This window comes from Bufo gargarizans, chromosome 8, assembly GCF_014858855.1.
Source record: "Bufo gargarizans isolate SCDJY-AF-19 chromosome 8, ASM1485885v1, whole genome shotgun sequence".
Classification (NCBI taxonomy): domain Eukaryota; kingdom Metazoa; phylum Chordata; class Amphibia; order Anura; family Bufonidae; genus Bufo; species Bufo gargarizans.
The window spans coordinates 52,791,804-52,819,284 of record NC_058087.1 but is presented as its reverse complement, the minus strand read 5'-3'; the positions used below and the strand labels follow the sequence as shown (position 1 = coordinate 52,819,284).

Sequence of the window (27,481 nt, the reverse complement as noted above, 5' to 3'; positions counted from 1 at the left end):
ATGAACTTTGAAGATTCTGTAAATGTGCCCTCTCAAGTGCCCAGGGCGGCGTCTCAATCTTCCGAGCCCGAGACCAGATCTCCCCAACGGCTCATAACCCCGCCCTCTGTGTGCCTCTGCCCGCCCACTCTCCTCCTCTCTCCTTTTCCACTGCGCCCGCTACGAATTTGACCGCGCAGCCGCAGTGGAAAAGGAGAGAGGAGGAGAGTGGGCGGGCAGAGGCACACGGAGGGCGGGGTTATGAGCCGTTGGGGAGGTCCGGTCTTGGGCTCGGAAGATTGAGACGCCGCCCTGGGCACTTGAGAGGGCACATTTACAGAATCTTCAAAGTTCATTTTTGGCTGAAAGAAGACTCCGGTATATGCAACAAAGGTACCGTTTTTAACTTCTGGGTGGCACATATAACGCTATTGGATCTGTCTAATATGCTCAAATGTGGTGACAGACTCCCTTTTAAGGTATTTTTCTCAACTCTGTTCAAGTTATAACATTTTTGCTGTGAAGAAGAGGCATGTGATCTCTGCTGAGTCAAGTTCAGTTTTGAGAACTGCAAAAGTAAACCAAGCATCTGTGATAATATCTTGTAGGCAGAGAAACTGCCCAATAATCTTGCAGAAACCTCTGGAAGAACATGACATTGTGAATGGATTAATGGAATTTATTAAACATATACAGCCTTATTCTACATAATTTAAAAACAAATCTTTATTTCATGATGGAATGACCTTTTAGATGGTAATATATTTTCCTCAAAAAGCATTTTATATTATTTTATATTTTTAAAAAAAATCCGATTTAAATTAAAAAAAAATCTGATTTGAAATAAAAAAATCAATAAAAAAAAAATGTATTTCTAAAATAAAAAATCCATTTTTTTTTTTTTTTTTTTTTTTTTTTTTTTTTTTATCCACCCTGGTCCTGACTTACAATGTAAGTCAATGGGGATTGATCCGTTTTCACTGACACAATATGGTGCAATTGAAAACAGATCCGTCCCCCATTGACTTTCAATGAAAGTCAAGACAGATCCGTTTTGACTTAGACTTTATTTTTATTTTTTTTAAAGAATAATGCAAACGGATCTGTTCTGAATGGATATAAGCGTTTGCATTATCGGTGCGGATCTGCATGTGCGAACGTGTGCTGCCCGTTGCCGTTCAATGGGTTCGGAGATGCGGAACGGAAGTACTGAACGGAATACTACGGAAGCACTACAGAGTGCTTCCTGGGGTTCCGTTCTGTGCCTTCACACCGCAAAAAGATAGAAAAATAGCTCTTTTTGCGGAACAGAGGGATCGCGGACCCATTCAAGTGAATGGGGCCACGATCCACATGCGGCTACCCCATGGACGGTGTCCATGCATTGCGGACCGCAATTTGTGGTCCGCAGCATGGGCATGGGCTTCACACGAGCCCTAAATGAGAAAAACGTAAATGAAGTGGTAGTTGCTTCAATTAGAAAACCCCATTAAAATAAAATGGTCATCCAGGATTTTGATATTAACGGCCTGTAATTATTATTATTTTTTTGTATAGAACAACATAGAAGAAAATAAATAAATCACAGGGATATAATGAACCAAATGCCTCAAGAAATCCCAGTTTAGGGAGCATGAGGTAAATGAGTAACAATCAGAATACATCATTTATAGTTTGAAGTAGCTCACTAATTAAACATAAAAACGTACTTAAATAGATATCTATCTATTTATGTGAGATATTTTATATATATATATATATATATATATATATATATATATATTTCAAAGATAAGGTCACTATTGGGCCTCATTCACACAACCTCATTTTTTATGGCCCGGATGCAGACCTATTCACTTCAATGGGGCCGCAAAAGACACGGACAGCACTCCATGTACTGTCCACATCTGTTGCTCCGTTCCATGGCCCCTCAAAAAATAAAATAAATAGAACTTGTCCTATTCTTGTCCATTTGTGGACAAGAATAGGCATTTCTGTTATTCGCATCCCGTTCCGCAAATTGCGGAACCCACAAGGGTGGCATCCGTGTTTTAGAGATCCGCAATTTGCGAACCGCAAAACACTGCACGGTCGTATGCATGTAGCCTAAACAGGAGTCAAACCAATATTAACTCATCAGCTATTGTCATGCCCTGCTCTGACTATGTGCGGAGGTTGTCCAGAATAGCAGCACGGGTTTAGTGTTTTGTTTTAGAGCCGTGCTGGATCCGCCTCCCATCAGGTGCACTGGGTGGGGTCATTAGTTTAAATAGCACTCCATCCCAGTGCTCTGAGCAGGCTATAGAAATCATTCTGGCCTTGGAAGCAAGGAAGGAAGGTTGTCTGTTCCAGCTCAGAAAAGATAAGTGTGGTTTCAGTTTTTGTTGTTTGCTATCTTGGTTGTGTTGGTGTCATCTCTCCCATCCAGGTTCTGTGAGAGCAGGCTGCTCCTATTCCCCTTTTCACCATCTCAGGGTATCTAGGATGTTTTAGCCCAGGCACGAGGACACAGCATTCCTACCATCTAGGTCTGAATGTGGGCAGAGCAGGGAGAGAAGTCAGGGATTTGCTAGGAGGTGACCCTTCCCCTGCTTCTCGCCTAGAGCCTGGTTTGCTGGTTTATCTGTATGTCTGATATCCCGTCCGGCGTGACAGCTATAGGGTATGAGAATGCAAGAACAAGGGCTAAGAGCCAACAATACATAACACAAAGGCACAGAAGACCAAGACTCGCTGCAACCAAGACAAAAAGGGGAAGGGGAAGAAGTGAGGAGAGAGGGTAAGTTATAATTAAGGATATAATCCTTTTACTCACACTTGTATGGCTGATCAGGTAGTCACCATGTATTTGCTACTTGTTAGGCTACATCCACACGACTGTTGTGTGTTTTGCAGTCTGCAAAACACTGGCGTCCGTGTGCGTTCTGCAATTTGCGGAATGGCGCAGACAGCCATTATTATAACTGCCTATTCTTATCTGCAAAACGGACAGAATAGGACATGTTATATTTTTTTGCGGTCCAAGGAATGGAGCAACGGATGCGGACAGAACACTGAGTGCTGTCCGCATCTTTTGCGGCCCCATTGAAGTGAATGGGTCCGCATCCAAGTCGCAAACACTGCGGCTCGGATGTGGACCAAAACAGTCGTGTGCATGTTGTTACCAAAACATCTGGTAATGCAGTGCCACCAGATCCGTTTAGCTCTGCTGAGCATAGGCGGCAGTCTGAGAGCAGGTAAACAATGAAGAGGAGGCAGCGCTGGTACGGCGAGCGCCTTCTCTGCAAACAGCTGAACGGTGGGGGTTCCGGGTGTCGGACCTCAGGTCATCAATATCAGATCGGCTATCCTGAGAAGAGGTCATCAATAAAAATAATTTGGACAACCCCTATTAACCCTTTCACGACTGCCCACTGTATATATACGTCCTATCTGCACATACCCCATGCAGATGGCACGTATATAAGCGATCGTCACAAAATAGGGAACCCATTGCAATAATGAATTTTTGTCAGTTTTAATATTTAAAAAATAAAAAGCGATAATTTAAAAAATATATACTTTTGAATAAGAATTGGCGGTTTTCCCCCAAATTAAACCTAAAAAAACGTAAAGTGTCAAGTAAAAAAAACATTGTAAAAATTATTTTAGTATTCAAACAAATAAAAGTTAGGGTCAGTAAACCACCACATGCACAAAATCGCAAAAAATTGCCTGGACATTCAGGCCTTTTTTAGGCCCAATGATGAAAGGGTTAATGGGTCCTCACCCAATCCACAAAATTGCAGATTGAATGTGGAACAAAAATACGGCCATGTGCATGGGGCCTAAATGTGGTGGGTAAGTCCACCAGAAGGATTGACAGCTCACCTTGTATCCTGACTCTGACAGTGACAGCTGTCAATTCAAGCTTATACTCCAAAGGTTATCAGAGACTAATCGGCCAGTCACATCCTGTATTTGGCTTTATGCTTCTTCTTTTTACGATAAAGGGAACCTGTTACCATGAAAATGTGAATTGATCTGCAGGCAGCATGTTATAGAGCAGGAGGAGCTGAGCAGATTGATAAATAGATTTATGGGAAAAGATTCAGTAAAACTTGTATACATTTAAATTCCAGATCATTCTGATTTACTGAATCTTTTCCCATAAATCTATATATCAGTCTGCTCGGCTCCCGTCAGAAGAGCAGAAAAAAAAGCACCAGGACTTGCATGAATCAATTGATTCCTATGGGTCCGCAATAAAATAAAATAAAAACACACAGATGTCATCCGCATCTACAAGTCTGTTTCACAGATTATAGAACATGTCCTATTGTCCATATTGAGGACAAGAATAGTCATTTCTAGTGATGTGGACCGCACACAGCAGGTATTCCTACAATATGGACTTGGCCATTTGCGTGAAGCCTTAGGCAGGGCAATCACAGGTTTTAATCTGGACATCACCCAGCTCGCTTGCTCACCTACAGTCATTTCTGGGGTATGGGTGAAGATAGTCAAGCGTAGGATCGGATCAGGTGATAATCGTCTACAACTGACCTTGAGTAAAATCCTCTCATGTTGAAATGCTGAGTATAGTATTAGTATTAGGCCTTTCTAGGGCTGGACCATATGTCCTGAAATTAAAGTAACGTTTTTTTCCTAATGATAATTGGTTTTACCCTTGATTTTTGTTTTTTATTTTTATTCTTTCTGTTTTCTTTAAAGAGGACTTTTCATTACTCCGGACATGCCTATTTTAATAGCTACATGCATTCCCCATGTAATAACAATTCTGGAGCATCTATTCTTATGTCTCTATGTTGTGCCATTCCTGTTTTATTTGCACTAGAAGTTATGAATGAATTGCTAGCAGTCTGCAGTAAGGGTACAGAGGGGAGGTAACCAGTTGGGGGGTGTACCTGCACAGACTAACTCTATCCAATCAGTGCGGCCATTTTCAGTCTGTGCAGGGACACCCTCCAACTGGTTTCCTCCCCTCTGTACCCTTATTGAAGGCTAATAGCAAATCAATCATAACTGACAGTTGAAATAATAAAAGAATGGCACAACATAGAGCCATAAGGATAGATGCTCCAGAATTGTTATTACATGAGGAATGTATGAAGCTATTAAAACAGGAATGTCCGGAGCGGTGACAGGTCCTCTTAAGTCCCATTGAGAATGTTTGTTTATTGTATTCCCATTTAGACTTGCACATGATTCTCTGCATTTCAAGGACATCACATACAGTATATAACTTTTCTCACATTGGGGTCAGGACTTAGTCCCATCTCTCCTTAGTAATGGCAAGAGGAGACGTCTTTTTGAAGTTTAACATTGAAGCCTATTAGCCCCTTCCCGACCACCGCATGTAAATCTATGTCGGTGGTGGGGCATTTAAAAATGCCACTCATTCGCCCTTTTTAAACATCAGGCACGTGGGACCTATGTATGCGATAATGTTGATTGCATACATTTAACCCCTTCAGATGCCATGGTCAAATGTGACCAGGAGCACGCGCTCCCGGACGTGTATCGGCTCCCTCAACTGTAAGGCCTCTTTCAGACGGGCATCCCGGGTGCATTGCGGGAAACCCGCACACAATTTCAGTCCGTTTTGATTGCATTGCGTTTTGCACGTGCGTGATAAAAAAACTGAATGTGGTACTCAGACCCGAACCCGGACTTCTTCACTGAAGTTTGGGTTAGGTGTTCTGTAGATTTTATTATTTTTCCCTTATAACATGGTTATAAGGGAATATAATAGCATTTTTTTATACAGAATTCTTACAAAAATTTTAATTGAGGGGTTAAATTTTTATTTATTTTTTTTACAAAAATTAACTCACCTTAGGCTACTTTCACACTAGCGTTGTTTAAATCCGGCGTTCAATTCAGACACCGGAACTATCCGCCGGATCTGGAAAAAACGTGTGAAAACGGATTACATTTGAATCCTGATCAGGATTTTGATAACAACAATGAAAAAAATGCATTGGAAAAAACGGATCCGCCATTTATTGACTAACTTTTTTTTCACATTTTTCGAGTATAACATGCAAAAGCTGGATCCGGTTTGACTGAACACAAGGCGCCGGATCCGACGTTAATGCAAGTCAATGGGGAAAAAGACCGGATCCGGCTTTGTCAAAGTGTTCAGGATTTTGGGCCGGAGGTAAAAATACAACATGCTATGGTTTTCTGAAACCCTGATCAGTCAAAAAGACTGAACTGAAGACATCCTGAACGGATTGCTCTCCATTCAGAATGCATTAGAATAAAACTGATCAGTTCTTTTCCGGATTTGAGCCTCTAGGATGGAACTCAGCGCTGGAAAAGAAAAACGCTAGTGTGAAAGTACCCTTATCCACTTGATCGTGCAGCCGGCATCGTCTTCTTTCAGGACCTACAAAAGGACCTTTGATGTAATCGCGCTCACCGCGTGGTGACGTCAGTGCAGGTCCTGCTGAATGGAGATAGATGGATCTTCTATTTTCATTCAGCAGGACCTGCGCTGACGTCACCACGCTCACCACGTGGTGAGCGCGATTACGTCATCAAAGGTCCTTTTGTAGGTCCTGAAAGAAGACTATGCCTGCTGCGCGATCAAGTGGATAAGGTGATTTATTTTTTAATTTTTTAATTTTATTTTTTTAACCCCTCAATCGACATTTCAGTAAGCATTCTGTATTAAGAATGCTATTATGTTCCCTTATAACCATGTTATAAGGGAAAATAATACAGTGAATTTACTTTTAATGGGGTCCGGGGTAGTCCCTATCTTCTCCTAGCAACCATGTGTGAAAATCGCACCGCATCCGCACTTTCTTTTGGATGCTTGCAATTGCATTGTGCTTACAGGACCTGTGGTGATATCACAGTCATGTGATCAGCCATGTTTGTGGGAGGAGTTAGGGGAACACAGACCCCTAACACATAGGACTGTGCTGGTGGAGAATGCAGAGGTACTTTATGTATGGAAGGTGTGTATAAAGCAGGGCTGTGTCGGTGTAACCAGTCTATTGTACAGTTTTCTGTGTGTCATGTGCGCACAGTAGTTCTATCCGTGTATTGGACATGTAGCAGAGCTGTGTGTGCAATGTGTATATAGTAAACTATCTGTGTAATGTGCATGTGATAGAGCTGTGTATGTAATATGTATATAGTAGCGTCAGCTGGGGGCTCTGTGTGGCAGCATCTAGTGGGCGCTCTGTGTGGCAGAGTCGGCCAACATACAGCTGACAGTCTGCTTCAAACTGCAGCCCTAACCCCTTCCATGCCATTGTGGGGATCCCAGCAATCTGACCCCTCACAATCCTTTACTTATCACCCATTCTGTATCTTTGTGATGATTTCCGTGGGGTAACCGCATCAGCCAAATTCAAGCAAAGGTAATGGTGGACACTCTTGTAGATGCCGCTGGCGCTCTGGATGCAGCGCTCACTCTTGTAAGGTTGCAAGCCCGTATGTAAACAGGTCGTCTGCGGTAAGGCTTTGCTCTAGCGGCCAAATCACATGACTATTTAATTATTATTGCAATTTTTATCTTATATTGCAAGAAAATCTGTCACATGAAAGATATGGAGCAAATGATAGTTTGCAACTTCTACATGAATATAAAGATCCTAAGATAATCCATATCCCTGCCTCACCAGTTCTTTCATTTTTTTACAGAGGTAGCAGAACTTGAAGCCAACCTTCCATGTAAGTAAACTCGTCGGCTTATTTGGTTTTCTTTTACTACTACTTCACGTGTTATTATTTATTTGAAAGCGCCCTTATGGGAATAGCCATTGCTGGCAAAAATTCCCCCATACTGCTTCTGTTTCATCTTCTGGTTATTTCAAGTGATCCTGTATCCACAGGATTGGGGATTACTATTAAAGGGAACCTGTCACCTGGATTTTGTGTATAGAGCTGAGGACATGGGCTGCTAGATGGCCGCTAGCACATCCGCAATACCCAGTCCCCATAGCTCTGTGTGCTTTTATTGTGTAAACAAACCGATTTGATACATATGCAAATTAACCTGAGATGAGTCCTGTACGTGAGATGAGTCAGGGACAGGACTCGTCTCAGGTTAATTTGCATATGTATCAAATCATTTTTTTAACACAATAAAAGCACACAGAGCTTTGGGGACTGGGTATTGCGGATGTGCTAGCGGCCATCTAGCAACCCATGTCCTCAGCTCTATACACAAAATCCCGGTGACAGGTTCCCTTTAAAATGGGTGGGGTCTGACTGCTGGGACCCCCTTGATCACTTGAAAGGGGTCCTGTACCCCATGGGACACCTGATATGAATAGAATGGCAGGTCGAGCATGTGCATTGGGACTGCCGGCTATAGCCAACTACATAGACGCCAGTAATCTTTTAAAAACGGTATTATAAAGTTATGTACTGTATTTCTTGGTCTATAAGACGCACCTAGGTTCTAGAGGAGAAAAATATTTTTAATCAGACCCTCAATCTTGTATTTGGTGCTTAGGCCCAGTTCACACTTCAGGTATTTTTATCAGTTATTGTGATCCAAAACCAGTATGGAAAGATCTGCACCCGTTTTGTGTTTTTGACTGACTGACACGGTGTGCTGTCCGCATCTTTTGCGCCCCTATTGAAATGAATGGGTCCGCACACGGTGCGCAATTTTGCGGTCGGCTGAATGAGCCCTAACTGATGGAAATAACTGAAGCGTGAACTTGGTCTTACTTCTGTTGGCCCCTTCTACTTGTGTTGTCTTCCTTCTGTCAATTCGGACCAGTTTTTTTCTACTTTAAGGCCTATTGCACGTGACCGTATGATCTCCGAGACATACAGAATTGATTGTGCGCATGGGAGCACACAGCATCATAGATTATAAGATCATATGAGTGCGGGACAATAGCCCCGCGGGTGGCCTGACGTGCACGGCATCATTGTAATCTATGATGCTGTGTACTCCAGTGCGCACGATCAATGCCGCTCCGGGACATATGGCTCGCTAGAGGCCTAAGTCCCCAGTCCGCCCTTGCACTGTATTATGTTTACTTCTTAAAATTTTGGCAGTATAGTAGATGTGGGTGGGCACTTCATATTTCTGTCACTTTTTTTGTGGATGAAGGCTAAGGCCTCTTTCACATGGGCGTATTAGATTTGCTCTGGATGCGTGGCGTGTGCATTGCAGGAATCCCGCGCAAGTGCGCATGCAATTTAAGTCAGTTTTGATTGCGTTGTTCCGTTTTTATCACGCGGGTGCAATGCGTTTTGCACGCACGTGATCTAAAAACTGAATGTGGTACCCATACCCGAACCCGGACTTCTTCACTGAAGTTTGGGTTAGGTGTTCCGTAGATCTTATTATTTTCCATTATAACATTAGCAGAATGCTTACTATAATGTGGCTTGAGGGGTAAAAAAAACAAACAAAAAAAAAAAACAAACAAAAAAAAAAAACAAACAAAAAAAAAAACCCTCACCTCCGCCTCTTGTTCGCGCAGCCGGCATAGTCTTTTTTTTCTTCTTTCAGGACCTGCAAAAGGACCTTTTTGATGACGTAATCGATCCGTCTATCTTCATTCAGCAGGACCTGCGCTGACGTCATCAAAGGTCCTTTTGCAGGTCCTGAAAGAAGAAGAAAGACTATGCTGGCTGCATGAACAACAGGATGAGGTGAGTTAATTTTTTATATTTTTTAACCCCTTCAGCCCTATTGTACTATGCATTCTGTATTCAGAATGCTATTATTTTCCCTTCTAACCATGTTATAAGGGAAAATAATAGTGTTTAGACTTTAATGGGGTTGCTCATCCCGTAGCAACCATGCCTGAAAATCGCACCGCATCTGCACTATATAGAACAAGCGTTGTGTGCAAATCACCGCTCATCTGAAGTGAATGGGTCCGGATTCAGTGCGGGTGCAATGCGTTCACTTCACGCATTGCACCTGCGCGGAGTTCTCGCCCGTGTGAAAGGGGCCTAAATAGTGCAAGCTGTTGTTGATGCAGATGCTAGTGGTATGTATGAACTTTGTGCTCTTTTTGTTTTACATTGTTTCTGTTTGTAAGCCTTTACTAGGCTGTGAGTGTTATGCACAAACATAAGATTCTATGTTATTTGTATTCCTGTTTGTCACCACGTAGCCAGGATACCTGTAGTTTTTTGGTTATATGCTTTCAGTAAACATACAATTTTTTTTTTTTTTTTTTAAATCTGCTTTTCAAGGCCATGTGTTTTTGTAAGTTGTTACTTTTTCTAAATTTCCATTTTTAAGCCAGGTTTCGGTCTCTCCAGTTCTAGTGATTTTGATATGTAGCCATAGGCAAAAGCGGTACGCATGAACGAAGTGCTGAGTGCCGTTTTGACTCTCAGATCAGGCACTCGATTCCATGAAGAAAACATATGGGTGCATGGCCCTATTGACTTCTATGGTTCAGTGTAATATCTGGTTTTAAAATTAACACTCTGAAAAAATATGCAGTCGTGTGCTCGAGCCCTTAGGTTTATCCTTTATTTTCATACATATTATTATCTGTGGAAAGATGTTGGCGTCACTGCAGTGAATTTATTCATGTAGTTCTCACACATGATTGTATAAAATCTGAGCAAGTAATGTTTGCTGCACATGTACAGTGAGGAGCAGAAGTATTCGAACACCCTTCGATTTTGCAAGTTCTCCCACTTAGAAATCATGGAGGGGTCTGAAATTCCCACTCTGAGAGACAAAAACAAATAATAAAAAAATCTGGAAATCGCAATGTATGATTTTTAAAGAATTTATTTGTCTTGCACTGCTGAACACCTGAGAAAATCTGTGTTAAATATTTGGTACAAATAAATTCTTTAAAAATCATTTTTTATTCTGTCTCTCAGAGCGGGAATGCACCGACAATGTGAATTTCAGACCCCTCCATGATTTCTAAGTGGGAGAACTTGCAAAATCGCAGGGTGCTCAAATACTTCTGTTCCTCACTGTAATTATTATATTACACCTCCTGTATGAATTATGTACATTTTTATCTTCTTTTTTTAGGCACCTGCAAAGTGAATTTCTCTGACCCCAACAAGCTGCATTACTTTCAGCTGACTGTGAGCCCAGGTAATCTGCCAGTGGTTTGCGTAGTCTTGTCTTGTCTGACACGGGTGATGCTGAGGTTAAATGCTTCAGCTCTTGATAAATTACAGCAGCCCTGCGACTAGCGTCAGAGAGCATTCCCTTGGGTAGTGTCGTAGTTTTCATGTCAGTATTATCCTTGGAAATGTTAAGATCTGGAATGACATGCAGATTACCCGGAGTAATCCAACAAAGAGCAAACTGTGATCCTGCAACGGGGCCTATGGATATGTATGGGGAGTGAGTGCTACAGTAGCTCGTAGGATCTGATCACACATAGGAGCTACTGTTGTACAAACTGCTGACAAAGTCATCACAATTAGGCATCATGCACACGACCGTTGTTTCATTCCGTGTCCGTTGTTCCATTTTTCGTGATTTTCTGTGGACCCATTGACTTTTAATGGGTCCGTTGAAAACTCGGCTAATGCACCGTTTGTCATCCGCGTCCGTGGTTCCAGTCTGTCAAAAAAAAAATTACCTGTCCTATTTTTTTTCACCGAAAACAGTTTGCGGACCCATTCAAGTCGATGGGACCGTGAAAAAACGCGGAGGCACACTAGATTGTCGTCCGCGTCCGTTTTTTTCCTATAATTTGCATGGCAAACTTGACTTAGACTTTTTTTTTAACTTTCCTTCATGTCTGGTGATCCTCCAAAAATAAAGGAAGACACAAGGAAACGGAACAACGGAACCCCATTTTGCGGAACGGAACACAACAATGGTCGTGTGCACGAGGCCTTAGTTTAGTTGGGTGTATGATCAGCTGTTTAAAGGTACTTTGGTGAGCACCATGGCCTCTACATGTTTTACAGTGCTCCGTACTCTCAGCATGCTGGATATATAGTAATGACCGCTGGGTCGTGTTCATGTGAATGGGAGAGCACTACAATTCCCAGCACATCTTTATCTTTATCTTCATCTTCAAACAGCTGATTGGTTTTGGTACTGAGTTGGATTGTAAGCCTGGTATTGATCGCCAGTACTAAAGGCAAGCGTCGATTTTAAAATCCCAGGCAAACACTTAAATGCTGGCTATAATACTGTACAGGTGAAACTCGAAAAAATTTGAATATCTTGCAAAAGTCCATTTATTTTTAGTAATGAAAGGAATTGCATTAATGCAGCTTAAAATTCGAATTTAGTGAAAAGATTCAATATTCTAGGCTCAAAGTGTCGCACTCTAGTCGGCTAATTAATCCATAATCCCTGAGCAAAGAGTACCTGAGATTGTGACTTTGGGGTCTCATAAGCTGTAAGCCATAATCATCCAAATTATAACAAATAAAGGCTTGAAATATCTCGCTTTGCCTGTAATGAGTCCATCTCCTATAGTATTTTCACCTTTTAAGTTGCATTACTGAAATAAATGAACTTTGCACGATATTCAAATTTTTTGAGTTTCACCTGTAGGTGTCAGGACACGTAGTGCATTGTAGCTTGCTGCATATGGGCAGACCATTCAGGGTGCCCATGCTGGTCCCTGTCCTCTGTCAAAATGCCTACTATGTGTATGAGAGCATCACAACTGGACTTGGAGCAACAACAGAAGGCGGCCTAGTCTGCAGAACCACCTTTTCTTCTCCATGATGTGGACGGCCTGCTCCACGTGTATCGTTTACCTGGGAAAGAGATTGCCCCAGGATGCACTGTGGAAGAAGGCAGACAGATGCTCGGAGCAATATTCTGCACCTTGGGTCCTGGTATTCATGTGGGTGTTACTTCATGGCAGTGGTGCTCCCTAATGGCAGTAGACTCTTTTAGCAGGATAACGTGCCCTGCTATGCTGCAACAATTGTTCAAGAATGGTTTGAGTAATATGACAGAGTTAAGGCCAATGACTTGGGGTACGGCCACGCAGAGTATTTTTGGATGAGGTTTTTGAGGCAGATCTTGTTTTGACAAAAAAAAATCCTGCAGGCAGAAGTTTATTTAAAAGGAATCGAAAATATAAAAGGTTTTATACATCTCCTTCCTGTTGGATCCACTTCTGACTTTGTCTGAAAATCCTGCAAGCAGATTTGGCTCAGAACCCTAGTCCAGAAAACTGTGTGGCTGTACCCTTAGCGAGTCATTTATTATCTTGAAATGCACCTATATTAGGGGTATTTCAGGTGCAGATTACGGCTCAACGGTTAGTTGTGCGACTTCCCTGCTCATGCCAAGTCTAAAAAAGTGGGCATGGCGAGGGCAGGTGTTGCTTCAATTTAAGACAAGTCCCAAACTAGGGCACTACACCTCGCTTGTCTGTGGGATTCAAATTGGTTAATAAGTTCTCACCATGTGCCAGGGGATGCGGTCGACCAAAGAATCAAAGACCCAGACACTTTGCTGGTTAAAGGATTCTCTGCCAGGCAACGCCCGTAGGGTCAACTTTATTAGGTTTTACGTTGTGGGTCTAACCACCCCCCTTTAGCCATCACATTTAATATGTCCAATTACAAGTAGTATAAAGGGAACCTGTCACAGAAATTTTGTGTATAGAGCTGAGGACATGGGTTGCTAGTTGGCCGCTAGCACATCCGCAATATACAGTCCCCATAGCTCTGTGTGCTTTTATTGTGTAAAAAAACCCGATTTGATACATATGCAAATTAACCTGAGATGAGTCCTGTCCCTGACTCATCTCGGGTTAATTTGCATATGTATCAAATAGTTTTTTTTTTACACAATAAAAGCACACCGAGCTATGGGGACTGGATATTGCGGATGTGCTAGCGGCCATCTAGCAGCCCATGTCCTCAGCTCTATACACAAAATCCCGGTGACAGGTTCCCTTTAAAGCAACCAATCAGAAGCATAATGGTATAAAAAAATACATCTAGACATTACATCTAAACATACTCCACATCGCTGGATATGCCGATGTTATGTAGAGGCCTGCGCCTCTTCATAGCTTCGGTGGGGCCACCGCCAGATATAGGGATTATTACGGCCGGCTTATAAATCGCCGGTCTTAATAAGTGACCCCCTTAGTCTCCAAATTCTCAGACCAATCTATCATCTCTGAGACATGCTGGAAAAACAAATCCGATCCATGTAGGCCCCATGTCACAACTTATGAAAGGATCTACTGGTAATGTCTTAGTGCCAGATACCACAGGACACCTTCATACTATAAGTCTTCTGGAGTCCATACCTTGATGTGAGCTGTATTGGCACCACGAGGTGGACATACACAATATTAGGCAGGTGACTTAAATGTTATGAATAAAGAGAAAATGATGGACTGGCACTCTGTATGTGTGGATAAAAACAATCCTAAATACAATGTAAAGTGATCACGTACAATTTAATTAGAACAATAAGCAATAAAATACACAGTAAAATTCAATAAATGCAAATGTCACCTAGGGGTATATAAATGAATAAATAGATAAATCGCAAGATATAACTAAGGGTCGGTGGTATGAAACAAAGCAAGCGAATAATACAATGATTCTTTGAAGAGATATTGTAGTCTGTTGCCTACTCCACAGACCTCTTTGGGAAAAAAAAAGAAGGAGGAAAGTCCTGTCTGACTGCAGATAGTGGATCAATGTCCAAATTGTAGGAGCAATGTAATGCAGTTTTGTATTGTTTTGAACCCTGTATAGGGTCTTACCTTCTCCTTGGTCGAGGCAAAATATGTGGAAATACAGCCTTCCAGACCTGGATGTTGAAGGGAAATGTTCTTTTAGAACAACCGCTGCTGCGTTGATTATCTCTGGCTTGTTCGTACGGACGCCAGCATGTCACGTAGTCACGTCTCAAGCCGTAGTATGTAATTCACCGCTGAAGGTATCGCGGGACAGCCAGTGGCAGCCACTGAGGAAGGGGTAAGAGGTCCCCGAAACGCGTCTGGCGTGAAACAGCGTACTACTCCCTTTTGGACAACAAAGAGGCCTCTTTACAAATATCTGCAGAAAATTTGAACCATATCTTTTCGGTCATTATTCCCGAAAGATTGGAGCGCTCTGAACCCTGTCACAGTTTTCTCCATCCGAAATCTCGGCATCAAGTCCCGCGATACCTTCAGCGGTGAATTACATACTACGGCTTGAGACGTGACTACGTGACATGCTGGCGTCCGTACGAACAAGCCAGAGATAATCAACGCAGCAGCGGTTGTTCTAAAAGAACATTTCCCTTCAACATCCAGGTCTGGAAGGCTGTATTTCCACATATTTTGCCTCGACCAAGGAGAAGGTAAGACCCTATACAGGGTTCAAAACAATACAAAACTGCATTACATTGCTCCTACAATTTGGACATTGATCCACTATCTGCAGTCAGACAGGACTTTCCTCCTTCTTTTTTTTCCCCAAAGAGGTCTGTGGAGTAGGGAACAGACTACAATATCTCTTCAAAGAATCATTGTATTATTCGCTTGCTTTGTTTCATACCACCGACCCTTAGTTATATCTTGCGATTTATCTATTTATTCATTTATATACCCCTAGGTGACATTTGCATTTATTGAATTTTACTGTGTATTTTATTGCTTATTGTTCTAATTAAATTGTACGTGATCACTTTACATTGTATTTAGGATTGTTTTTATCCACACATACAGAGTGCCAGTCCATCATTTTCTCTTTATTCTTAACCTTTATCTGTATGGGTGATACAGCTTCTTTGGACTAGAGCACCTGATCCGTATCACATAGAAGTGAGCTATTCCTATTACCTAACAAGACTTAAATGTTATGGCTGATCAGTAGGAAAATGAGCGATTGTATGGTAATGTTTATCTAGTCATATTTTAGTTTTTTTTTTACTATCACCAAGTTCACAGCTAAATGAATGTATTGGCTTGGCAGTACATGCACTGTGGGTGATACTTTTATCTTCTGTCTGGCAGCCAAGACTTTGATTTGCCAGTGCGATATTTGATAGCTGGCATATGTGAAGTTTTGAGTTTCAAAATTTCAGGCACCTGATATTTAGCTGAGCAGGTTGCATTCATGTAATGATGCTATGCGCCCAGTAGGGGGCATTATAAACACATAGTTTTGTATATTTGATTGATGCAGTTTTTCATCCTTGTATAGAAGAATAGGTTTTACAACAAACGGATGCTTAAGAATTACACAACGATTTACATATGAAACATATTTGTTGAAGCAAGCAGTTTTGTAAAGTTCTTTTTGTATAGTTATTGCTAATTCAAACTTTATTTTTTTAAGTGCTGCTTTTGTTCAGCGCTTCAGTAACCAGGCACAGTCACTATACAGTAAATGGAGCTGTGCAGTTTTGGTGCTAGAGCTTGTAAAAAAGAGCTGTTTTCAGGGGTAGGGTGCTGGGAGTAGGACCCTGCCAATATAATATTGATAATGTAACCTAAGGATGGGCCATTAAAGGGAACCTGTCATCAACTTTATGCTGACCATACTGAGGTCAGTATAAAGTAGTGACAGAAATGCTTATTTCAGCAGTGTGTCAGACATAAGCTAAAAGTAAGTGGTTGCGCAGAACCAGCATCATAATCATTGCAGCCCGGGCCTGAAGAAGAGTCCTGGTTATTATAATCTCCTGCTCTCCTGTCCATCTGCTGATAATTGGCAGTTCTCTCCTAGAGAGAAAGGGAGAAAACTAGGTAGAAGACTGTCAGTCATCAGCAGGTGGGCAGGAGAGCAGGACTTCATAAATAACCAGGACTCTTCTCAGGTAGATTTGACTCTTTTTCAAGGCCTAGGCTGCAATAATTATGATCCTGGTTCTCAGCAACCACTTACTTTTAGCTGATGTGTGACACGCCGCTGAAATCAGCATTTCTGTCAGTACTTTATACTGTCCTATGGTCAGCACAAAGTTGATGACAGGTTCCCTTTAATAAGTATAGTATAAGTATTTAGTCCTCAAACCACTGTACTGGGACTCTGTCTGTAGTTTTTACTATACAAAGCTATTGACAGTACAAAAATACCTTTTGTGGAGCTTTTATTATCAGGAGTAGTGTGCATATGAAGTTTTATCCTTCCAGGCTCTGCTCATTAAGCGCACTGGAGGAGGAGCTTCACTGTGACATGCTCTCTGCATTTAGCTGCCTCACAGACCCGACCCCTCTACTCTGAGTGACACCTGTAGTGCTCTCCTGGTTGGATGCTACAACTGTCACTCATAACCAAGGAGAAGGGCTGTGAAGCAGACCAAAACAGGGAGTGCTTCGAAGTGATTATTCACCCCCAGGGGACTTGCAGGAGCTGAATCCAACAATATAAAAATCATTGCTATCTTTCATTATTTGGCTATATCTGGCTCTTCCCTTTTTTTTTTTTTTTTTTTTTTTTTTTTTTTTTGTTGTTGCTGCATCTCTACTTCTCCATTGTCCCCAATCTGGTGGATGGAGTATATATGCTATGATTTCTCCCATAGTGTAAACACATGGAGACAGCAGATTCGGCTCCAAACACATTACAGAGAAGTGCTGAGCAGTATAGATGTGAAGAAAGCATTTAGAGTTAGATATAGCATTGCTATTAGCAGCGGAATCTTCTGAATAATGTCTGTCTGCTTGTTTCTTTGCACTTCCTCCTTCACTTCGTTTTCCATAGACTTCTATGGGATGATCCTTCAGTGAGCAGGCAGCTGTCTTGGTCTGACAAGCCAGATTTCTCACACATTTCAGAAAGTAAGTCAGTTTAGAAAAGGGTAGGGGCAGAGGTCGCGCTACATTTTTTCTGGAAGAGTAAAAATACTCCTCTTACCATTTTGCGGAGTATTTTCAGCCGATGAGGAGTACGGAAGTTACAGTAATTCAAATAGTTAATACGAAGGCCTACATAACATGAAGGGGTTGCTATTTATGCAGGGAAACCATTACCAGTACTCTAGAACTGTCAATTACAAATTTTGCCGAGGTCACTGTTGCGCTGAGGGGTCGGCACCCCTCACCTCTCCTGATTTGTCTGTTGTAACTCCCAAAGACGTGAAAGGAGGATACTGGGAGTTGTAGTTTCAGAACAGCTGGAGTTCTGGAGGTTGCTGATCCCTGATCTAGAGGCTGTCCTTTTGTGTTATGCTTGATCTTGCTATAAAGGGGAGTTCATCTTCCATGACCCTGTTGCCCTATCTCATTCCACAAAATTGCCACCACTGCAGTGGTAACTGGATTATACAGTTTTACAGCGAAGACTTCATGCACTTGGCAGAGGGACTGTATGTCCTGGAGGCTGTAAATGGCCACATGCAGTCCTTGTAGCACCATGTGCCACCATGCGGTGCTGCATTACAGAAGAAATTCCTATAGAAAACAATATGTCTAGTTCAGCGTCTGATGAAACATGCTGCAATGAATCCTTGATGGATTCATAAGAAAGCTGACAAGTGACATAGGTAGAGGTCTAAGGGGGACAGGTCTGTCCGTTATGGAGGTCTCCTGTTGTCGTGTCCAGTGCTGGGACCCCCGCTGACTTCTATAAGCAGGAGTCTAAAGCACTCAGCCACTTTTTCCTCACAACTGAGCGCGGTAGTGAAGACGGTCCCCTTCTTCTGTACTGCACTCAGCAGGGAGGAGAGATGGCGCTCGGCTGAGCGATTCAGACTCCTCATTAGAGAGGAAAACAAGGCACCCAGATCAGCAAGGCCACTTACCCCGCCAGTAAGGATCGCGCGCCTCCTTCCTCCCTTCAGAGCGGTATGCCATAAGCTCCGGCAGCCTGTTCAAACTGACCAATAACAAAGCTCCTCAATGTAAGGAACCTTGTTATTGGTTGTTTCAGGCAGCATCAGCAGCAGCATCACTGCGCTGCCTGTGCCGTTCACAGCGCTCACTGCGCTGATGAATGGCAGGGAAAAGTAGAGATGGGAAGTTCGGCTCTTTCACATGAATCGAATCTTTGGTTCACTCGCTGAGCTGACAAGAAGCAAATGAACCGAAGCTTGGGTTGTGCAATGCGCATGCGCTGATGACGGATGCTTCAATTCACTTGCTGACTCGCTGAGTCGGCTCTTGGTCTGAGTCAGGAAGTTTATTCTTTAAAACCCTGTGTGTAAACAAGCATCCAGGGGGTGTGAATTTAACACTGGGGTAAATATTATAATTAAAATGGAGGGTTAAATGTGTAAATGTATTTAAAAAAAAAATACATCTCTCTCAATAGTTATATAGCTACTGAATGATACAGAAGAAGGGATGCCTTTAACATATACACTCACCTAAAGAATGATTAGGAACACCTGTTCTATTTCTCATGAATGCGATTATCTAGTCAATCACATGGCAGTTGCTTCAATGCATGTAGGGTTGTGGTCCTGGTCAAGACAATCTCCTGAACTCCAAACTAAATGTCAGAATGGGAAAAAAAGGTGATTTAAGCAATTTTGAGCGTGGCATGGTTGTTGGTGCCAGACGGGCCGGTCTGAGTATTTCACAATCTGCTCAGTTACTGGGATTTTCACGCACAACCATTTCTAGGGTTTACAAAGAATGGTGTGAAAAGGGAAAAACATCCAGTATGCGGCAGTCCTGTGGGCGAAAATGCCTTGTTGATGCTAGAGGTCAGAGGAGAATGGGCCGACTGATTCAAGCTGATAGAAGAGCAACGTTGACTGAAATAACCACTCGTTACAACCGAGGTATGCAGCAAAGCATTTGTGAAGCCACAACACGCACAACCTTGAGGCGGATGGGCTACAACAGCAGAAGACCCCACCGGGTACCACTCATCTCCACTACAAATAGGAAAAAGAGGCTACAATTTGCACAAGCTCACCAAAATTGGACTGTTGAAGACTGGAAAAATGTTGCCTGGTCTGATGAGTCTCGATTTCTGTTGAGACATTCAAATGGTAGAGTCCGAATTTGGCGTAAACAGAATAAGAACATGTATCCATCATGCCTTGTTACCACTGTGCAGGCTGGTGGTGGTGGTGTAATGGTGTGGGGGATGTTTTCTGGGCACACTTTAGGCCCCTTAGTGCCAATTGGCCATCATTTAAATGCCACAGGCTACCTGAGCATTGTTTCTGACCATGTCCATCCCTTCATGACCACCATGTACCCATCCTCTGATGGCTACTTCCAGCAGGATAATGCACCATGTCACAAAGCTTGAATCATTTCAAATTGGTTTCTTGAACATGACAATTAGTTCACTGTACTAAAATGGCCCCCACAGTCACCAGCTCTCAACCCAATAGAGCACCTTTGGGATGTGGTGGAACGGGAGCTTCATGCCCTGGATGTGCATCCAGTGGCGTTGCGAGGGGGGTGCGGGCCGCATCGGGTGACACCAGTCTGATGGGGTGTCACCCGCCGGCCGCCGGAGTTCTCCTTGACTGATCCGAGCCGTTTTGAAACTCGGTCACACAGAAAATGCTCAGTCACACAGAAAATGCTCAGTCACACAGAAAATGCAGAGACGCTGGCAGCAGGGAGGAGCGTAATATGATCTCAGAGTGGAAGCTGGCTTCTGCCACCCCACCCCTCCCCGCCCACCAACCAATCACTGACCAGAGCTGAGGGGGCAAGGCAAGCACACTGGCAGCTCTCTGAATCGAGTCGTCTGAGTCACACAAGTGCAGGGAGTCTAAGAATAGAAAGGAATCTAATGAGTCACAAGTTAAAAGAATGTAAAGATCCGACTTAGTTTGTGACTCATTCGATTCTTTGAGTTAAAAGAGCCGTGAGTCAGGCTGTAGAGCAGGTTACATTACACTGAGGCCGAGGCTGTCTGGCTGCTTTTGTTGCAGCAGTGATAAGATTAACCCTAAGTTCACACCTGAGCGTTTTACAGCGCGTTCCTACGCGCTGTAAAACGCTCAACAAGGAGAAACCAATGATTCCCTATGGGAATGGTTCTCACCTGGGCGTTTTACAGCACGTACGATCGCGCTGTAAAATGCCCGACGATCAAACAAGTTCTTGAGCTTTTTTGGGGCGTTTTGTCGCGCGTTCCCGTACATAGAGATATTCGGGAACGCGCGACAATGTGTGTTCGCTTGTCTCTGTATGCGCGATTGTAAACGCCCGTACAATCGCGCATACAGAGCGCTCGTTTCAGAACGCTCAGGTCTGAACCCAGGGTCAGGGATAGGAGCAGAGAGATAAGAGAAGTGACAGATGACACAGAGTTTAGATTCCAGGTTGAATTAACCCTTTAGGATCAAATTGGCTGTCAAAAGAGATGTCACCGTTCATGTGGGAGACGGAGTGTGTTATATCTTTATCTTACTCTATATTGAGCCCGTGAGCCATGTGCATGAGGATGAGGGATGGCTACTGCTCGTCCCCCTACAGAATCATGGTTTCTGGGCAGCAGATGACTGTGAAGACCACGCGATCTGTTGCTCAGAAGCCATGAGATTGTAAGGCTACTTTCACACTAGCGGCATGACGGATCCAACAGGCTGTTCACCCTGTCGGATCCGTCCTGCCGTTATTTCGCCGGACCACCGTTCCGTCCCCATTGACTATAATGGGCACGGGGGTGGAGCTCCGGCGCAGCACGGCAGTGCATGGCGAAAGGCCGTCGGACTAAAAGTCCTGCATGTCCCACTTTTTAGTCCGGCAGCCTCTCACCGCAAACTGCCGTACTGTGCCGTAGCTCCACCCCCGTCCCCATTATAGTCAATGGGATCCGGGGACGGAGCGGTGGCAGGACGGATCCGACAGGGTGACAATCTCTCTTCAGGTTTATTAGAAAATCGTGCACAAATTGCACACTAGTTATTTTCCTGAGTGATGTCTGTGGGGACTATTTTATTATCAGCCAGTGACTGTGTTACTGTAATACTGTTATCAATTCAGCACATAGCTTTCCCTGTGCATTCACAGTTCACTTCACTTGGTTCATTGTACTCCTTTCAGTGTCAGACTGTTGTCACTGTGGGTAACAATGCACAACAGACAACATTGCACACCACAGTGACAGCTTCTGACTCCTGAGTCCTCCTGTCCGGGGTCAGCCTCAGCTTCCCTTCACTATCACTATAATAAATCACTCTTCCTGATCCTGACTCACTCACTACTAATTAGAGAGCTGAAGAGCCGACTGCACTGAGTCAGCAGCAAGTGAATCGAATGTATAGCATCTGCGCATGCGCATCGGCACCTAGAGTCTTCAGTTCACTTGCAAGTCAACTCAGCTCAGCAGTCAGTGACTCAGCAAGTGAACCGAAGATCCAATTCATGAATCGGTTCATTTGAATGAGCTGATTCAAATGAACCGATTCACCTAAAAGATCCGAACTTCCCATCACTACTCCTTACTCAGTAGCAAGGATGTTGGTCCGGCCGTCATGTGGAGAAGGGGGTGTGACTACCTGGTGAGTAGCGCCGCCGCGGCTGCACTGCAGGAGCAGCCTGCAGGCCCAGGACTGGAGTCTGGAGCTAATGGATGGGGTGGCGAGTCACTCACACAGCCAGCCAGACCTGCCACTGCCGCGCCTGAGGGAGGAGGAGGTGTGGTAGGTAGCGCAGAGAGCGCATATTGACTTTATATTTAGATTTCATTTAATACCCCATTATAGTATTTATTATATTTAGGAGGGGGTTGGGGCCTCCAGGTCCAGCCAGGGTAAAGCTTGAACAGAAGGTGGAAATGCACTTTAATGCTCCATGACTCATGGAGCATTAAAGTGCATTTCCTGGAAATGCCGCAAACTACATAATGGAGGGCAGTGTGGGGAAAAATTACTTAGTGGGGGGCAAAGTACATAATTGAGGGCAGTGTGGGGGGGCATATTACTTAAAGGGGTTCTCCACTTTGTTTTAACTGATGATCTATCCTCTGGATAGATCATCAGCATCTGATCAGTGGGGGTCCGACACCCGGGACCCCCCCCGATCAGCAGTTTGAGAAGGCAGCAGCGCCGCTGGCTCAGTGACGTCACGACTAGTATCAAATGGCCTGGGCGCGTCTAAGCTCCATTCAAGTAAACAGAGCTTAGCCCCTCCCACGCTAGTTGATACTAGTCGTGACGTCACTGGGCCAGCGGTAAACAGTGAGAAGGCCGCGGTGCTACTGGAGCGCCGCTGCCTTCTCAAACAGCTGATTGGCGGGGATCCCGTGTGTCGGACCCCTGCTGATCAGATGCTGATGATCTGTCCAGAGGATAGATCATCAGTTAAAACAAAGTTCAGAACCCCTTTAATGTGGGGCAGTGTAGGGGGGCATATTACTTAATGTGGGGCAATGTGGGGGGGCATATTCCGACCCCCCCCCCCCCCCCAAAAAAAAATTCCCCCCCCTGTTGCCAATCTGTCTGCCTAGCCCCCCCCCCCCACGTCAGCGGTTTGTTTACTATCCCTCCCCCCCCCCCCCCGAGTTACCGCTTGGGTCGGTCGGCAGGCTCAGTGAAGGGATGTCAGCGGCGCGGCGGCGGCAGGGCGGAGCTTGATGGACGTCCCCTACGTGACTCGTCCCAGGGGGGGTGACACCATTTTCTACCGCACCGGGTGTCACCAGCCCTAGCAACGCCACTGTGTGCATCCCTCAAATCTCCCATCAACTGCAAGATGCTATCCTATCAATATGGATCAACATTTCTAAAGAATGCTATCAGCACCTTGTTGAATCAATGCCACGTAGAATTAAGGCAGTTCTGAAGGCAAAAGGGGGTCCAACATCGTATTAGTATGGTGTTCCCAATAATTCTTTAGGTGAGTGTATATCTCCTTGAGAAGCCAATTTGACCCTAAGGCCCCTTTCACACGGGCGAGTTTTCCATGCGATGCGTGCGGTGAACGTATTGCACCCGCACTGAATCCTGACCCATTCATTTCTATGGGGCTGTGCACATGAGCGGTGATTTTCACGCATCACTTGTGCGTTAAGTGAAAATCGCAGCATGCTCTATATTGTCCGATTTTCACGCGACGCAGGCCCCATAGAAGTGAATGGGAAGCGTGAAAATCGCATAGCATCCGCAAGCAAGTACGGATGTGGTGCGATTTGCACGCACGGTTGCTAGGAGACGATCGGGATGGAGACCCGATCATTATTATTTTCCCTTATAACATGGTTATAAGGGAAAATAGCATTCTGAATACAGAATGCATAGTAAAACAGCGCTAGAGGGGTTAAATATTTTTTTTTAAACTCACATTAGTCCACTTGATCGCGAAGCCGGCATCTCCTTGTGTCTCCTCTGCACTGAACAGGACCTGGGGTGAGCTGCTCCATTAAATACCGGTTAAGGACCTTTGATGACGTCACTCCGGTCATCACATGGTCTTTTACCATGGTGAATCACCATGGTAAAAGATCATGTGACGTACCATGTGATGACCAGAGTGACGTCATCACAGGTCCTTAAAGGGACTCTGTCACCAGTTTCTGACCCCCACTTTTAAAAATATGGTTCTGTGCATGGAGCCCTTGTGATTACTATTGTGGTGTTATAAGCTAAATCTGCAGGCTCATTTAGTTAAAAAAAAATGTTTTATCTAACCTGTCAGTCATCTTGTTAAGGTGCCCAGGGCGTTGCTCATGGCTTGAAGATGCCGCCCGCCGCCGCCGCCGTCGTTGGTGCCCAGCTCCTCCTCTGCTCTCATCAGCGCCGCCTGAAAATACTTAGATACGCCTCCGGCTCTCCCTCACTCCCCCCTCCTTCTTTTCTAAGATCCCGCGCGTGCGGCAGTGTTCGCATTATCGGAAGGTTGAGCGAAGTGCCCGCGCATGCGCACTTCGCTCAATGAGGCTGAACGGAAAAGTCCGCACGGGCGCATCAGGCACAGGCCTGTGCGCACGCGCGGGATCTTAGAAAGGAAGGAGGGGGGAGTGAGGGAGAGCCGGAGGCGTATCTAAGTATTTTCAGGCGGCGCTGATGAGAGCAGAGGAGGAGCTGGGCACCAACGGCGGCGGCGGGCGGCATCTTCAAGCCATGAGCAACGCCCTGGGCACCTTAACAAGATGACTGACAGGTTAGATAAAACGTTTTTTTTTAACTAAATGAGCCTGCAGATTTAGCTTATAACACCACAATAGTAATCACAAGGGCTCCATGCACAGAACCATATTTTCAAAAGTGGGGGTCAGAAACTGGTGACCGAGTCCCTTTAACCTCTATTTAATGCAGCAGCTCACCCCAGGTCCTGTTCAGCAGCAGAGGAGACACAAGGAGATGCCGGCCGATCAAGTGGACTAAGGTGAGTTAAATTATTTTTTATTTATTTTTTAACCCCTCTAGAGCTGTTTTACTATGCATTCTGTATTCAGAATGCTATTATTTCCCCTTATAACCATGTTATAAGGGAAAATAATACAATCTTCAGAACATCAATCCCAAGCCCGAACTTCTATGAAGGGTACCAAACATGCCGCGATTTTTCTCATGCGAGTGCAACGCATGACGATGTTTTGCACTCGCGCGGGAAAATCGCGCATTTTCCCGCAACGCACCCGGCTCTTATCCGGGCAAAAAAAAACTGACGCCCGTGTGAAAGAGGCCTAAAGGGTTAATTCAATCTGTAATCTAAACTGTGTCCTGTCACTTCTCTTATCTCTCTGCTGACTGTTTGTCCCTTAACCTCATCACTGCTGCAGCCTGGTCATCAGCCTCAGTGTAAACTGTTTGAGTGACTGATGGTTCTTTTAACTCAAAGAATCGAATAAGTCTCTAACTAAGGGCCCATTCACACGACCGCATGAACGGATCCGCATCCGTTCCGCATTTTTGCGGATGGTATGCGGATCCATTCATTTCTATGGGCTCTGAAAAGATGCCCGTAGTTCCGTTCCGCGTATCCGCAAAAAAAAAAACTCGCATGTCCTATAGTTGTCCGCATTTAACGTTCCGTAGCCCCATTCAAGTCTATGGTTCCGCAAAAATGCGGATCATACGGGAGTGCTTCCGTATGTTATCACGAAAGAACGGATCCGCATATTTGCAGATCCGCAAAACACATACGGTCGTCTGAATGAGGCCTTAAGTCGGATCTTTAGATTCTTTTAACCTGTGACTCATTCCATTCTTAGACTCCCTCCTGTACAGTGTGTGACTCAGAGCTGCTTGCCTGATTGGTTGCTGGGAGGGGAGGGGCTGGCTTCCACTCTAGGATCAGATTACGCTCCTCCCGGCTGCCGGCGTCTCTCTGCTCTGCTATCTGACTGAGCGGCTTCACGGATCATCTCAGTCAGAGGAATCGACTAGTTCATGAACCGGACATCACTAGTGAAAAGTCTAAGGCGTATCGGTACGCCTTAGACCTTTTCCAGGGAGTAAAATGGCCTGAACAGGAGTCTATGACGCTTGTACAGACGTTATTGCGACCTCTGGGTAGGGGGCATCTGATAACTCTAAAACAACAGATTTGTCTTTTAGAAGATATATTACAAAGTTTCTTGTATTCACCTATGCTTGTAAGAATTTTATTAACAGATTTTTCTCGATCAAAAATCTGCTGGTTACCAATTCTCCAGTCTTGTCACTGTGATAAACAGCAACTCGACTCCTGTGACGTGGGAGGGAGTAGAATGCTACAGTCAGTTGCAGATGTATCTGAGTTTCTGGACTCTTGTTTATATAGTAAACCATATTAAAGGGTTAACATGTTAATCTACATGAATACTAAGGCCTCTTTCACACGGGCGTCATGTTTTTTGCCCGGATAAGAGGCGGGTGCGTTGCGGGAAAATGCTCGATTTTTCCGCGCGAGTGCAAAACATTGTAATGCGTTTTGCACTCGCGTGAGAAAAATCACGCATGTTTGGTACCCAGACCCGAACTTCTTCACAGAAGTTCGGGCTTGGGATTGATGTTCTGAAGATTGTATTATTTTCCCTTATAACATGGTTATAAGGGAAAATAATAGCATTCTGACTACAGAATGCTTAGTATAATAGTGCTGGAAGGGTTAAAAATAATAAAAAAGTTAACTCACCTTCTCCTCTTGTTAGCGTAGATCCCGGTCTGTTCTTTAGCTGTGGACTGAATGACCTGAGGTGATGTCAGATCACATGCTCCAATCACATGGTCCATCACCATGGTGATGGAGCATGTGATCTGACGTCATCAAAGGTCCTTCAGCCACAGCTAAAGAACAGACCGGCCTCTACGCGAACAAGAGGAGAAGGTGAGTTAACTTTTTTATTATTTTTAACCCTTCCAGCACTATTATACTAAGCATTCTGTAGTCAGAATGCTATTATTTTCCCTTATAACCATGTTATAAGGGAAAATAATACAGTGAATAGACTGTCACCTAGAACCCATGCGTGAAAATCGCACCGCATCCGCACTTGCTTGCGGATGCATGCGATTTTCACGCAACCCCATTCATTTCTATGGGGCCTGCGTTACGTGAAAAACGCACAAAGAGGAGCATGCTGCGATTTTCACGCAACGCATAAGTGATGCGTGAAAATCACCGCTCGTGTGCACAGCCCCATAGAAATGAATGGGTCAGGATTCAGTGCGGGTGCAATGCGTTCACCGCACGCTTCGCACCTGCACGGAAAACTCGCCCGTGTGAAAGGGGCCTAACACAAACACATT

The 27,481-nt window shown here is 44.2% G+C and overlaps 1 protein-coding gene across 3 annotated transcripts in view; it reads left to right on the top strand.

Annotated features, from left to right (window-relative positions):
• UBE2F (ubiquitin conjugating enzyme E2 F (putative)) overlaps positions 1-27,481 on the top strand; it is a 259,517-nt gene that overhangs the window by 15,564 nt on the left and 216,472 nt on the right. For all 3 annotated transcript variants that reach the window (XM_044304274.1, XM_044304273.1, XM_044304275.1), the window contains exons 3-4: positions 7,642-7,671; positions 10,979-11,044. In XM_044304274.1, the coding sequence (XP_044160209.1) occupies positions 7,642-7,671; positions 10,979-11,044 (96 nt within the window). The remainder of the gene's footprint in view (positions 1-7,641; positions 7,672-10,978; positions 11,045-27,481) is intronic.